Below are 15,252 nucleotides of genomic sequence, written 5' to 3' on the forward strand. Positions count from 1 at the left end.
GCCCAAAAAAATGGGCCTTAAAACTGAAGATGATTTTTCGATAAAAATCCGGATCATTTTCATACATTTTAAGAACCCAATCAGCGAAGATACTTGCTTGAATTATTGTGTCAACTGAACTTTAAAAGCCTTAATTCAAGACCCAAATCATTATGCAAAATACGGTGTAATGTCGTTTGTGGAATGATTAATTCCTTTAATCGACGAGGAATTGACAAACCTGGGTTTTTGTCAACACTACAGGCTACAGCAGTAATATTCTCCGTTGTTCTCGAGAGACGTTTCGATTCATAATATCACTAACTTGTCCTAACAGCTCAAATTTTCCACTAGTTTCACTATTGACAGCCGAGAAGGTGCTGCACAAAAGTAATTTAGTTTTGCGAACTGCGACCGCACAATTTTCACCATTTTAAAGTATGTTTTAACTATTTTCAATGCTTTGTTGAAGCTTGTATCGTTCTATTTTTAGCAATAGCTTAGTTTTTATTTGTCGAATATCAATAACTTTATAGTTCTTTCAATCTCACTTGAACTACTCCATAAAAACACTTATCCAGATGTTCGTTTGATCTCATACCGTAACTTTGGGCGCACGCTTTTTGAACCCTAGAGTTGAAAATAATATTTACGCTATTGTATTGAACTTTGATGTCGATTTTTTCAGTTAATTCGCGACGTGAATAGCTTTTGTTGTGAAATCATTAATACCACTATGCTATTCTACTGTGTTATAATTTGATTATTCTTAACTAGAGGAATAGTTTTGATCGCAAAATCTTCAGTTTTTTAACACAGAGTTTTGCCAAACGTCATCGTAATTAAAAACATTTTCTCGATGAGTGTAGAATCTTTCATCGGTGTTTTCTTAAAAGGCTCTTAATAACTACCAAAACTAGTTCTATTGATGAGATGTGGAAGATGAGCACAACTCCTACCGATAAGAGCGACCAAATTGCCACGCGGTAGCACGTGTACTATTTTAGAGCAATGAAAGTGACCAAATCGACACATACATATTTCGATAAACGATACACTAGGGATTTATTCAAAAGGACTGGGTTATTGGAAAACCTTTGTATTGTACATTAGAAATATTCTAGCATACTTCAATTGAGTTTGAATATACTTTATCCGAATAAAAAGAAAAAATCAGTCACACAACGAACCGCAACCGAGTAAAAATGCCCCTTTCATTAATCCGGTTTATGCGAATCATGATAAAGTAAATTAAGAAGTGATAGATGTGAGTAGCTGCAGCCAATGGCAGTAACAAAATCGGCACTCGGCGGAACGTGGACTATTTTAGCCAATATAAAAAACCAAATCTACACATTCTGTTTCCAGATACGACACAGAGTTTATTTGAAAGTATTGTTAGGCAATAAATGCCCTGGCCCTTTATAATAGAAATATTCTGGATTTGTCCAAGTGACAAATTATGAGCAAATTACATATACATTACTTGTCCGGGCAGTTGTGTCTGCCATCGGCCGACATAGTCGGTTTTGGCGTACGCTCTCAGATTCCCAGATTAAGAACCGAGAAAGATTAATTAATGAATGGTTTGCAAATCTTCATGTTTGAAGTATATTCTAGAATTTTTTATAGTACTTAATTAATAATGAAAATATCTTTTTTCACAAAACTGGTTGTTTAAGGGGATATCCTTGAATCAAATCAGTATATTTGTCATATGATATTTCTACAATAGCATTAATTAATAATACTCTATTTTTAATATTTCTTAGGAATCTTTCTGAAACTTATAAATATATTGAAAATCAGTGAGCTCAATACCGCTATAGTATAATTTTCTCCTATTATTTCTTCTGCTGTCAGATTTAAATATCCCAAGCTGGGACTCATCATCCATTTGTGGCAGTATAACTAACCTTTTCAATTTTAACGTATTTTGATACCTACAGGCTGTTCCTTAATTGGAAGTTCTAATCAAAATGGGAGATTCCTTGGGTAATTTTTGGAAAAATGTCCTGTAAACATGGGCCTGCAAACGATTTGTTTTAGAGATGCAGGGTATTTCTTGTAGTTCTTCTTTTCTACGATTATAGGAGTTAATTGAAATTTTATGAATCATTGCAACAGATCTGGAAAATGAGCAAGTATTTATGCCGAAAATTTCAGTTGAATATCTTCTAAAGTGCAGATTACACCGCTCGCTCTGCACCGATTTAGATTTGCCGAACGCAGTCGATACAGGAATGATTAATTTCGATAGTATTGCGTGTATCGGTTCCAACACACTTCTATTAGTATAATTCCGTCTTCATGCAACAGAAATAGCCCAGGTAACTTTCTATGGAATAGACCATTGATGGGAATATTGCGACAAAAAATAGGAGAAAACGACCAATGTGAAAACTAAAGAAAAACATTTTTTGATGAAAAAACTTTCCTTTTTCATTTTATATCCTTCATATTTCAGGCATTTTGATTTGCATGAGCTTTGGGTACCCAACCAATTTGCCATACACACGTTCAGGATTATAATGTTTTCAATACAAGCTCAGTATTCTTATACAGTTGTAGAATCTCTTATGGCACATTTGGATGAAAACTGTAAATCTAGTGCATCAATAAGAACAAGTATAGCTGCTGTATTATCGAAAATAATAGCTATTGCCGCTGGAGAAAGTGTTGGTGAGTAAATAAATACTTCTATTTGGATCCGTGTGCGCGCGCATTTTAATGAAATTTAAATATGGCTTATTTGGTGGAACTACACTTCAAGGGGTTCATAACCTAGGAGCTAGAAGGGCTACAATTCGCTGAGGGATTGAAAACACTTTAGTCACACTGTTTGTATGCTGTACGCCATTTTATGCACTATATATGTATCTATGACCAGTTAATACCTTGAATAACAAATAATTAATTTGTCAAAAACCTGTCTTGCAGGAGTAGTGTGCTGGTAGTGTTGTCGCGCTAGTAACGGGATGTCGATCACTTTTAATCCCTAGAGATTGAAAGTATTGTTTTAGTCCTTGAAATTAAAACTACTAATTTAATCCTTGAAGTGCATGAGCATTTTTTAAAGCTCACTCCTGGATCACATGTCCTCAAATGGCGGATGCTGGCACACATCTGTTTTGATTAATGTTATTATTCTTATTGTGATTGCTTTATAATAACAATGCTTTATTTATCCCCATATATAGGATCATCATAGCAATCATCTTTTACATTTTCATTTTGTGAGTTATGTAAGGAAGTTGAAAACAATAGTTTAGATCCTCTCACATTGAGGCCCCTTTGTGTAGTCTTGAGTATAAAACAAGGCTTCTTGAAGCAAAGCTAAATATTAAAACGGGTTGAGAAATGTCACCTATACAGTTTATATTTGTAGCAAGCTCAACTGAGCTAAATCTGTAAATATTTCTCCAGAAGATAGCATTGTTGCTTGCTATTTTGGCTACTTGCACAGTTGTACTTAACCAAAACTTAGCGCCAAATCTACGATAAGTGGCTCCATTTTTCTTGCATCATTGCTTAATTTGAGTTTATTGCCATTAATTTATAGATGAAAAGAATCAAGCAAGTTCTTTGGATTGAAGTGAGAATTAATATTTAAATTGTTGATTCTAGCCAATAAAATATAAAAAATTTGGAATTCCTAACTACAATTCGATTTGTATAGATATTAGTGTTCCTTTCTAATTGTCAAAAAAAAAGTGGATTATGTAGATATGGATTTCTTAGAAGATCCTTTTAGAGGATTCTTTTTGATGATCATTTTGAGGAGAAAAATGATTTTACATTTTTAAGAGGTTTCGACTTCTAAATTAAGAGACTGTTAAAATATTATATTTGAAAACAAATTTACATATTACACAGATGATAATAATTTTATGCAAATGGGTACATGATGAATAATTATAGAAAATTTAAGTGTTGGTGCTATAAGTTTCATTTCTTGTAAGGGTGTACTTGAGGAAAATTTCGTTTTCGTCAAAATATTTGCGGAATTAATCCAAAAGTAAAATATTGTTATGACATGATTTTATTCATCAGTAAATTTAACTCTATGCTGGGAAATTATCGGGAAGATTCCAGAGTTTATTTCTGCTTTTTCCCAAATCTTCTGTTCACATGGCAACACTTCTGAATGAACATCAGATCTATGACAACTAGTTTCAGGTTCGAATAATCCTTCAAAATTATCAAACAAAGGTACACCAATCTCCATTCGGGCATTCCTTATTCATCATTGACTTCTTCAAAGTCTGATTGTAATCTTGCTGCATTTCTGCTGATATTCATTCATTTATAGAAAAAATATATCAGCAGATATATTTTTTTTTTTGCTTATGCGTTGTAATTGCAATAAAAAACAAATGATTATAGCAATGGATTCTACTGAAATAGTGCCTGTAGAAGGTTTTTGTTCCATGATTATAGCACCAGTAATAAGTAAGTTATGAGAACTTTTAATTTCACGCCATTTTCCAATGTTCTTTTATAGCTTGAAACCAGTTTTTTTAGCTCAAAGGGATTCTGAGATCCCCCTTACTGAACTACAAATTTGAGACACTTGATACAACCGGGCTTATTGTTTTTGATCTGTATTGATCAATTGATAGTTTTCCTTCGGCCACATAAATATAAAGGAATTTCCATATGCCATATGTAATATAAAGCAATATTTTTGGTTTTGATTCAAAATTGTTGTACGCATATACTGTTATATTAAAGAATATTTCCACCCCTATGACAAAAGTCTTATAAAAAATGTCTGTTTCTAATTCAAAATAAGTCCTGCTGATAAGTTTATTCTCTCAGGTTCACTAATTAGTAGAGTGAACTTTCTTGGCATATTACTGTCATAGGTTACCTAAGTCGAGACCAAATCAAGATAAAACGCTATCTTAAAACATCAACACAACGTTTCATTTTCTTATTTAAGGTAGATCTCAGGGTATAATCCGCGCAAATGGACCTTTTCATGACTGCATTTCTATAAATATCATGGTTTCATTTCCTTCCAAATTATACAACAAAATCTCAAAAAAATATATAAAATGAATTTACTATTACTAGATTAACCAATTGTAATAAATTAGCATTTCAATGAATTGAAAACTATGGAAAATTCATCTAAAAACAATATCATCGTAGCATAATGTAATATTCACTTTTTTTTGTCAACAGGCCCTACTGTATTGGAAATAATTAATTCCCTACTGAGCCATTTGAGGGATTCAGTCAGGAACTGTGTATCACAATCTGAGGAGAAACAGTATCAAGAAGCTCTTATCAATGCTCTGGGGGAATTTGCTAACCATCTCCCAGATTATCAAAAAATTGAAATTATGATGTTTATTATGAGTAAAATACCATTTCCTCCAGTTGATAATCAAACACCTGCAGACAACTTGTTGCAAAGTATTCTGTTGAAAAGTTTACTGAAGGTATTTTTTGTAAATGTTTTCATTAAAATGTTTCTGATATCTATTCTAATTTTGAAGGTTGGAACAAAATATCAAACAATCCATTTGAATTCAACATTCCCAGTATCATTCCTGGAACCCTTACTTAGAATGTCTTTGGCTCCTGATTCAGATATGAGATTGTTAGTACAGAAGATACTTCACACATTGATTGATAGACATCATAACTTGGAAAAACTAACAAAACCAAAGTAAGTTCATCATAAGTCACTATTACAAGAATAATGAAATAATCCTTCCCCAAAAATGAAATACCTTTATATAAAATCTTTATTTCTAGTGTAGACATATCAGACCTAGATCTGGTGATCGAAAAATCGTCTAGACCAGATTTGATCTTCATTAACAAACATGGACCCATAATATATGATGCTCTATACACTAGTTTACAGATAGATACTAATACTCCAGAGAATATAGAAGCTATCTACACCACCTTAGCTCTATTGTGTGTAGAACTCTCCAGTGCAGAAACTGTGATTGACCTTTTACAACTTGTTTTAGGGTAAGAGTTTTAAATTTTTGAAATCAAACATTTCTATTTTCCAATTTTTTAGTATTCAGAATTTGGCACTTACAAACAATTCCCTAAGTTCTGCTCAGAAATTTAATTTACATGGCCTTATTGTTTGTCTCTTGGTGCTCATTTCAAATGTTGCAAACTTGAAGTCTTTGGAGGAATATGCTAGTCAAATTGTAGAAGCAAGGCGTCAGGAAGCTCCACATTTGTTACCTGAGTTTATGGTCCATTATCCTAGTAATAGTGAGGGTGCTGGAAAAGTGCCACATTTACTTATAGACCAGGTAAGAAAATAAGTTTGAAATTATGGAAAAAAAATATTATCATTGGATTTTATTCATTCATTGTATTCAGTGATTAAAATTTCATTATAAATACAGAAAGTATATATTCTACAAGTTATTTATATCTTTATATTATTTTACTTCCCAACTGTCACTTTTCAACACCAACAACATATTTTGACCTATTCATAATAATGATTAAAGGCTTCATCAGCTCTATATTTAATAAGAATTTTAGGAGTTCATTGAAGCATTTGAGATGGCTGTGCCCACAAAAAGTGTATTTTGAGCCAGCATCTGTGCGACAATAAACGCCATTTCGGGGTTAGTATTGCCAAATTTTTGATCAAATTTCTTTTCACCAACCACTCTATACAGTCTAAAGTGTCAGCAAAAATAATATTCTTCGTTATTATCTTCTGACGAAGCATTGCGTCGTTAATCATAATTTGGGAGGGATCCAAAATCTGGGTAAAACTAAACAATAATTGCCTTGAATCACACATTTTGATAGATTCTGTCTAAAAGTAAATAAATAACAATTATCACAGAAAAACTTATTGCACATATAGAACTTATTACATATGTAGTCGTAATATGTAATGATATGTCTGATGGCGGGAAAGAGAAGCTATTTGCTATTTGATCACATATTTCAAAAGAGCATGAAATTGGCTATAATACAAGAATTTTTTGTGTCAAAAAATTCCTTACTGCGGGTGTGGTAAGCATATAAACATAATTATTCTTAGGTTTACAATATCAATCACAATTTTCCAATAGAAATACAGTAATGTATGGATAATCCGAACAGAAAGTTGGCAGGACCTGTTAGGTTTATCAAATCATTCAGATTATAGGAATCATATTGAATAATATCTATAATCCGAACGTCGTTTGGATTATAAAAACATTTCTAGAGCGTGCAAACTCATTTTCATAAAAAAATGCTGCACTTTATATAGAAATATGTATTTCTGCCCATCAAAAACATGGGAGCATCTGTCGCGATCAGATATCAAATACGACGGTCCGCAAACGGTGCTGATAAATAACGAAAATATTAATCTCTGTTTATGATGAATTCTTCGAGTGATGGTGAATACTCTGAAATGGAGATTGAAGACAATGGAGAATGGAGAAAAGTGCGCCACAAAAGAAAGAGGAATAGAGATCCAAATTCGCCCACTCAGCTAAATCCCAACAAAAAACAATTTCCGCCTGTACAAGAAATTCCTAACAGAATAATGTCACCTCCTATCAATTATCGGAGCCATGTGAGGCCCACAAAAAATTATCAAACAACAGAAGGGAATTCCACTATTCACACACACGTTCAAAATAACTCTCCAGATACACTGCAAGCCACTATTATTGAATCAACCAAACTAATCAACAAAAGAAACTATTCCGCGAAAATGAAAGAAATTACTAATAAACAATATAAGCACTTATTTTATATAAAAACTGCTGAATCCTTATTACGCAAAGATCTTTCCAACATATGGGAAGGAGAGTACCCAAACTCAGAAGATTCTATTCTATCAACAAAACAAGGATTTCTACTTAAAACCAATCAGAATAAAGACTTAATAGTGGTTACCCTCAATAAACTTGTCGCAGAAGAAAAAATTCAAAATTTTAAAGAAACACATCCATCCCAAAATAAAACCAACACAACAACCAGAGAATTTTATGCTTCATACAGTGTAGTGGTTGGTTCGGTTGAACTTGATATTTCAGAAATAGAAATCAGCGAATATCTCCATCGCATGCAGGTGGAACATAGATATTGTAAACGAATTATAGCTAGAGCAACAAATAAACCAACCTTGATGATTCGAATTATAACACCCTGCTTAAAATCATCTGAGAGACTACTAAATGAAGGGTTATTCTACAAGCACAGATATTACCCAGTATATCCTAGCAATCCACCTGCACCAATCCCACAACCTTGCTCCCGTTGCCAATCTTTTGCACACACTCGAGAAAATTGCACCAGTCCCATCAAATGCACCAAATGTGAAGGCTCTCATCATTACAGCAAGTGTAGCAGTCAACTTCTTCCAAAGTGCGTTTCATGTGGCTCAGAGGATCACGCAGCTTGGTCGCTAAAATGCCCCCGTAGACCAACGAAACCGATAGATGGCATACCCAATAGCCAAATAAAACCCCTCAACAAAAAGTCTATGGAAATCGATAAAGAAATAAAGAAAAACACAAAATTACATTCAGTCATAACGATACATGACATGATAATCGACACATACATACACAAATTGAACAAAAATAAAAATACAAACAGGGAAGAACTAATTGCCAAACTTAGGAAAAGATTTGTTGACCAATACTCAATCGATACAGTGGCCCATTTTTCAGGAAACAGGCTTTATCTTCTAATGTTCGATCTGGAAAGTCCTTCATCGATTTCACCCACACAACCCATCGGAGGAGGTATAAACATGCAAGTTCATGTCGAAACTTAGGATTATGTACGCCAACCTCAACAGCTATACACCAAGAAAACACCTCATAAACAATATCCTTGAGAGGCACGAGATAAACTGCGCCCTTTTTGTTGAAACAAAAACAAAAGAAAATACCAACACGAAATATAGAAACTGGGATATAATACATAGAAATGGGATAGTCGTCAACAAGAATACTCGTGGTGGAAGTCTAATTCAGACACATCCTGGTTTAAGGATGACTAGAGAAAATCCCCCAAAAATGAAAAACCCTTTGAACGAAGCAACTCACTTTTCAATCCCCTTTCTTGAAGATAAGCTTCACATTTTTCTGGTGTATTGCCATCCAAATTCTACTATCGAACAAACCATCTTCAACAAAGTTTGCCTCTACAAATATTCCATGATAATTGGAGATCTTAATGTCAACCCCAGAAAAGACAAGCAGATAACTGAATTTTTAAAGAAAGCTCCATTCAAAATGGCTAATACACCTCCAACATTCAGAATGGCCAACAATCCAGATACTACCCCTGATCGTGTGATATATACCAGAAACATGGAGAATAATATACAGTCAATAATAACACACCCTGATCTCGGTACTGAACATGATGCCATCGAAATTTATATTGATTTGAACAAACCAATCCTTCAGGAGTACCCAGCAAGAAAGAACATAAGGAAATGTAACATGGAAAAACTGAATGACGATTTAGTAACTTACGTCAATGGAGTTTCAAAAGAACCTATAACACAGCAAAAAATTTTCCAATTCAGCTCTATTCTGACATCTCTAGTGCATGAAAACAGCCCTGACCTCCGAACCAAATATTATGTACATGAATTACCACCATACATCATCAAACTAATAAAGAAAAAGAGGAAAATGCATAGAGATTATCTAAGAAGCCCCAGTACTGAAGTCAAAAAGGAGATCAATTACTTTAACAAAAATATCCAGACCCTGATACAACAATATAAAGAGCATAAGTGGATGGCAGTTTGCGATGAAATAAATGATAGTAGAGGAAGTGATTATTGGAAACAAATAAAGAAATTGACTCGATATAATGAAACTCGAAATACTGGACCAATCGAAGAAAACAACACTTTATATTCAACAAATGAAGAAAAAGCAGAAATCTTTGCGACATATTACAAGGACACATTCAGTGAGAAAAGCACTCCACAATATGACAAACAAAAGTATGATGATGTAAACAAGTGGTATACAGACTATTTTCGAAGTGAGCCAGTAATGGAGTTGATGTGCTTGGAGGAGGAACTTTATTATGAAACAATGTACAAAGGAAAAAGCACAGCACCAGGACACGACAATATCACCAAAGAACTTTTGCGCAAACTGAACCCAACTGTACACGAATATCTCATCAAAATCTACGAGTTCTGTATCAATTCACACTACTTTCCTAATGAATGGAAACACGGAATAATCATCACGATTCCAAAATCCAATACTGCAGGTCGTGCATTGGGAAGTTATCGTCCAATTACGCTATTACCTGTTTTGGGTAAACATCTTGAACAAATAATAAAAAACTTGTTCAAATGGAAGTCAGCCTCAAAATTCCAAACTATCAATTCGGGTTTAAGGAAGGGAATTCAACCATTCATCCGTTAACTTTACTAACTTCGAATGTCCAGGTGAACCGTTTAATGGGAAATCACAGTGCTGCTTTATTCCTGGATATTACAAAAGCTTTTGATAGCATTTGGCATAGGGGTCTTCTATACAAGCTTAAATTGTTGGAATGCCCAGCGCACTTAATCTGGCTCATAAGAGCCTACCTGATGAATCGCACCTTTCAGGTGAGAGTGAATGGCTGCTTATCTACAATATTTCACAGTGAACAGGGTGTTCCACAAGGCTCTCCACTTGCAACACTGCTTAGTAAGGTTTATTTGTTTGACATCTATAACCAAAACCCCAAGCACTTTGACAAAAACCTGTATGTGCTGCAATTCGCTGACGACCACACACTCATTAGTCACAACAAAACTCTAAGAAAAACAATAGACAATCTGCAGCTGCTACTAGATTCGATATTAACATGGTTCAACACATGGAGGCTACGTATAAACCCAGAAAAATCTCAGTTTGTCATATTTCATCACAACATTACTCCGAACTCGCCTGAACTGGTTCTGGCAAACTCCAACATCGCTTGCAAAAATAGTGCCAAATACCTAGGTGTTGAGCTGGACCACAAATTGTCTCTGATGAGTCACACAATACACAACAAGAAGAAATGTATCAACAGGAGTAAGCATTTTAGATCATTAACCTACAAAAACAAAGGAATAAGTACCAAAACAGCGGCTCATATCTATAAAACAATATGCCGCCCTCTGTTGGAATACTGTCATCCAATCTACATCACCAGTAATAAAACTGTCAGGAAGATCCTTAGTACCGCAGAGACCACATCGCTCAGGGGAATCACTAAAATGAGACACCCCAGGAACTCCTTGTATAACCCTCCCAACAGCCTGTTATACCAGGTGACTAAGATAATGCCAATTGAAGAACGAATAAAAAATCTCTGGAAAAAGTTCGCGGTGAAGCAGAGTAATACAGATATATTGAAAACCTACATCATTGAAAGAGATCCAAACAGAAGACCCAACAGAAAGACACCGCCGAACACCATATGGGAAGAACTCCAAAAGTTGTCCGCAACACCATAGTTCACTGTTCATAAGAAACAAAATTTTTTTTTTTTTTTTTTACATTTGTATGCAATTAATTTTTTTTTCAATATTTGTTAACATACCATATTTTGTTTTCAAAACTGGCTGAAGGACTTCGGTCGATGGCCTTTTGGATTGTTCCAATAAAGAACTGTTAATAATAAAAATAATAATAAAAAACATGAATTATATGATCTCATTTTTCGTGGACACTTTCTGAACAGGTTCATCTTCGTTGTAAGAGCTTTCATTTTCTCAGTGACATCAGCAATTATCTCATCATGTTCCTAAAACCCTGTCTCAGTTTTCTTCATCATCACCTCGTGCCCATTTTTTCTGTTTCATCTATTGGATCATAGTACGATTTACTTTGTTCACTAATTCCACTTAATCAAAACCTTGATCTAGTCCTACTCCTGATACTCTCAAAGGAATCGAATTTTCTGCATTTCATTCTCACCTTTGGATTGCAGAGTTCAGGCTGTGCGGATTATACATATCATTTTACCAATTGGGCCGTTCGGATTATAGGGTACTTCGGATTATTCATACATGATTGTATTGATAAAAAATGTATGATTGTGAACATGTTTTCTTTTCAGCAATCAGTAATCTTTCGAATGACATATCAACTTTTGTACTAGCTGCTTGTTTTTTGCCTCAATATCATGGCTAACATGATAACAACAAAAAATAATAATTTATTAAATCCTGATTTTCTTCCATTTTAAAGCTCTTAATGATTGAATCAGTTCTTTTCTCTTATTGAATATTGGAGTTACTCTCACTAGAAGTGTTAATTTATCTGTCAAGTCAAATGAATGAACTAAATTTTGTTAATTCATATTATAAGAAAGAAGTTACGAGAGGGGACAAAATGCTGAAAAAACTCGTTACAAATAATTAAACAATTAACTCATAGCAAATCAAAATATCTACCGCCTTGTTCAATACATTTCACAAATTGTTTTCTTACTGAATCTACAACCCTGCGCAGTTCAAAACATTTCTAACCCATATCTGCCTAACACAGTTTGAACGCGTATTTGATAAACTTTTTCTTTTAATGTGTTCCAGACATAAAAATCCAAAGGAGTCAGATCAGACTTCCTTGGTGGCAATCCATTGCCTCTGGAAAACAGACAAAATATTTGGTTTCAAATGGATGGCTACCCAGCTTCTAATAGCTGGAATGTAGGGGACCAACTGAATAAATGTCAGAGAACAATGGATTGGAAGGTACAGTCAAGTAAGATGGCCACCAAAAAGCCCTGATCTTACTCCTTTTGGATTTTTATGTCTGGAACACATTAAAAGAAAAATTTTATCAAATACGCATTCAAACTGTGTTGTACTGGAATTCTTCGCTTCCATATACCAATTGTTCTTTCGGTATTTCGAGAATCAATTACCTCCAGTACTTTTAGAACAGTCTTTTTAAAGAGACTAACCCCTTAAAAATTTTAAATCATTCAAACCCTGAATTTTGCTAAAATATGCGAATAAAATTATGGGAGGTCCTTTTAATTAAATTTTTGATACTTCATTATTAATTGTTCCACTGAAATGAATGATGAAATTATAGCAGAACATCTGCTGGATCTACTTATATGAGATGAATTGGTGTTACTTCGGATATAAACTAATTTTCAATTATTTCAAAAAAAATATTTTTGTCCTACTATGTTACTTTTAGATGGCCATTTGTGAATATGTTAAGAGTCATGGAATTGATGCCTCACGACTCCTTCAAACTTCACCATATGGAGCTGGTGGTCCAGGAATTGTGGCTGCTGGTGCTCACAGAAACAGCTGGATAGACACCGGTAGAGGAAGCATCACAGAATTGACGGGAATAAATGAAGTAGATAGTGCTGCTAGTTCACCAGGAGTACAAAGGTAAAAAATTATTGTAGCGAAATTGTGGAGGCCATCTGAAGTTTTCTCCTCCCTTACAGAAAAGTCCCAGAGGAAGAATTGACCTTTGAAAGTATGAAGAAAGTTCTCACTGAACCATCTGAAGTTCGTAAAGAAGCTGAAGCCGAAAAGAGAAAAATACTAAGTCACACATTCAGAACAGCAACATTCTCAGAGTTGATCAGAAGAACCCAACCAAAGCATGATTTACTTCAGAATAAACTAAACGAAATATTCAAATCTTTGAGTATTATTGAAACAAGGAGTCCTTCAGATGAAGAAAAGAAAAACGCTGTTCCTACGTATGAGCAGAATTTTCCAGAGTTGTTCTTTTATTGACTTTTCTTCTGAGATTGACAACATCTGTATTATGAACTTTGTTTTAAAATTCTATAAAACGTCATCATTTTTCACTCAAGTTTGATATCATTATTGGTCAGCAATTATTTCTAGTGACAGTTAAAAGGCAAATAGTCAAATTAAGTAACATGGTTAGAATTGCCAGAATTTGACTGCTTATGCCCTTTTAATTTCAACCATCGTACTGGAAGAATTAATACTTTTTTATTATTTCAAATTAATTAGAAAGTCAAAACAAATCCAAAATTATTTCAATCCTCATGATTGAAATGTTCAAACTGAAACATCAGATTAGCCACTTGATTGAATTCATTATGGAAGAATTATGGAACATCGGCCTTCCATTTCTCTGCAACCTATGGACTCCGATGAAACATCAAATGTTCCAGCGCTGAATTCCAGAAATGTTTAAGAACCCGATGGTTTCCATCGTACCTTCAGCCATCGGTAATTTATGAACGCTTTGTTGACATCCCACTTAATGAGCATTCGACAGCACTGACTTTCCGAACTCGACCATAATAAAAATATGGCAGGAGGCGAAACACCAAAACGGTTATACCACGTCGTCAAAAGTATATTCACTTATCAATACGCCGTAACTATAAGAAATTCACGGATGTTATTGTTTCCTCAAAACATGAGCTTTATAATCACTGAAATTGTGTTGACTCGGATATCATTCAATTATTTGATTTATTTCAAAAATTTTATATACATAGATATATATTAAAAATTCTTAATGTATATGTAAACAGGTAGTATAGCCGTAATTTCAAATTCACTTAATACCGAGTACTCAGCTAATTGAGTACAGTAGAGCCTGGTTAGTCCGAACAACCAGAAACAAACCGCCGTTCGGATTTACGGGAGCGTACGTATTAGATCAATCTGACTTATCTTCTTTTTCTTCATCTGCCAGGATCATCTGAAACAATACTGATTCATCCGCATTATAGATTTGTTCTGGACAAATGCCTTTTTTCGGCTATGGTTAAAGCTTATGTTTGCATTTTGGTGTAGGTACCATTTTTATAAGTCCTTAATAACTTAGTATATTCAAAAAAAATGTAATTCTGCTATGTGGCTTGTTTGTAACTAAAGACAAAATTTAAGATGAATGGTCTTGGCAAGAGAGAGGGAGGGGTGATATTTATATATATATATATATATATATATATATAATAAAAACATGTGTACTATATATATTACTGACATGTTTATGTGACCAAAACATTCACATTGTTTTCTTCATAGTGTAAATTTCAAATTTTATTGCCTTCTTAAAGCAGACTTCTCATTATTGTGGAACGGAAAAGAACAAAATTTCTGAATGCATGTGAAAGTATTGTAATCTGCACAATACCGCGAAACAAAAATGTATGGAAAGGCTTGGAACAGAATCACTTAGATTAACTGGGCAAATTTTTCCGTGGTCTCCTTCAAGGCATGTTCCTGTTATTCAGTTCAATTTACTACATAAGTATTTTATTCATGAATATTATATTAAAGTCATA

The 15,252-nt window shown here is 34.0% G+C and overlaps 1 protein-coding gene across 1 annotated transcript in view; it reads left to right on the plus strand.

Annotated features, from left to right (window-relative positions):
* The window catches only part of LOC123688884 (protein EFR3 homolog cmp44E), a 31,476-nt gene extending 16,567 nt beyond the window's left edge, over nucleotides 1-14,909 (plus strand). The window contains exons 5-11 of the mRNA XM_045627621.1: nucleotides 2,447-2,661; nucleotides 5,170-5,429; nucleotides 5,487-5,659; nucleotides 5,749-5,973; nucleotides 6,026-6,272; nucleotides 13,155-13,357; nucleotides 13,417-14,909. Of these exons, the coding sequence (XP_045483577.1) occupies nucleotides 2,447-2,661; nucleotides 5,170-5,429; nucleotides 5,487-5,659; nucleotides 5,749-5,973; nucleotides 6,026-6,272; nucleotides 13,155-13,357; nucleotides 13,417-13,714 (1,621 nt within the window). The 3' untranslated portion in view covers nucleotides 13,715-14,909. The remainder of the gene's footprint in view (nucleotides 1-2,446; nucleotides 2,662-5,169; nucleotides 5,430-5,486; nucleotides 5,660-5,748; nucleotides 5,974-6,025; nucleotides 6,273-13,154; nucleotides 13,358-13,416) is intronic.
* The last annotated feature ends 343 nt before the right edge of the window (nucleotides 14,910-15,252 follow it).

Source organism: Harmonia axyridis, chromosome 1 (genome assembly GCF_914767665.1).
Source record: "Harmonia axyridis chromosome 1, icHarAxyr1.1, whole genome shotgun sequence".
NCBI lineage: Eukaryota > Metazoa > Arthropoda > Insecta > Coleoptera > Coccinellidae > Harmonia > Harmonia axyridis.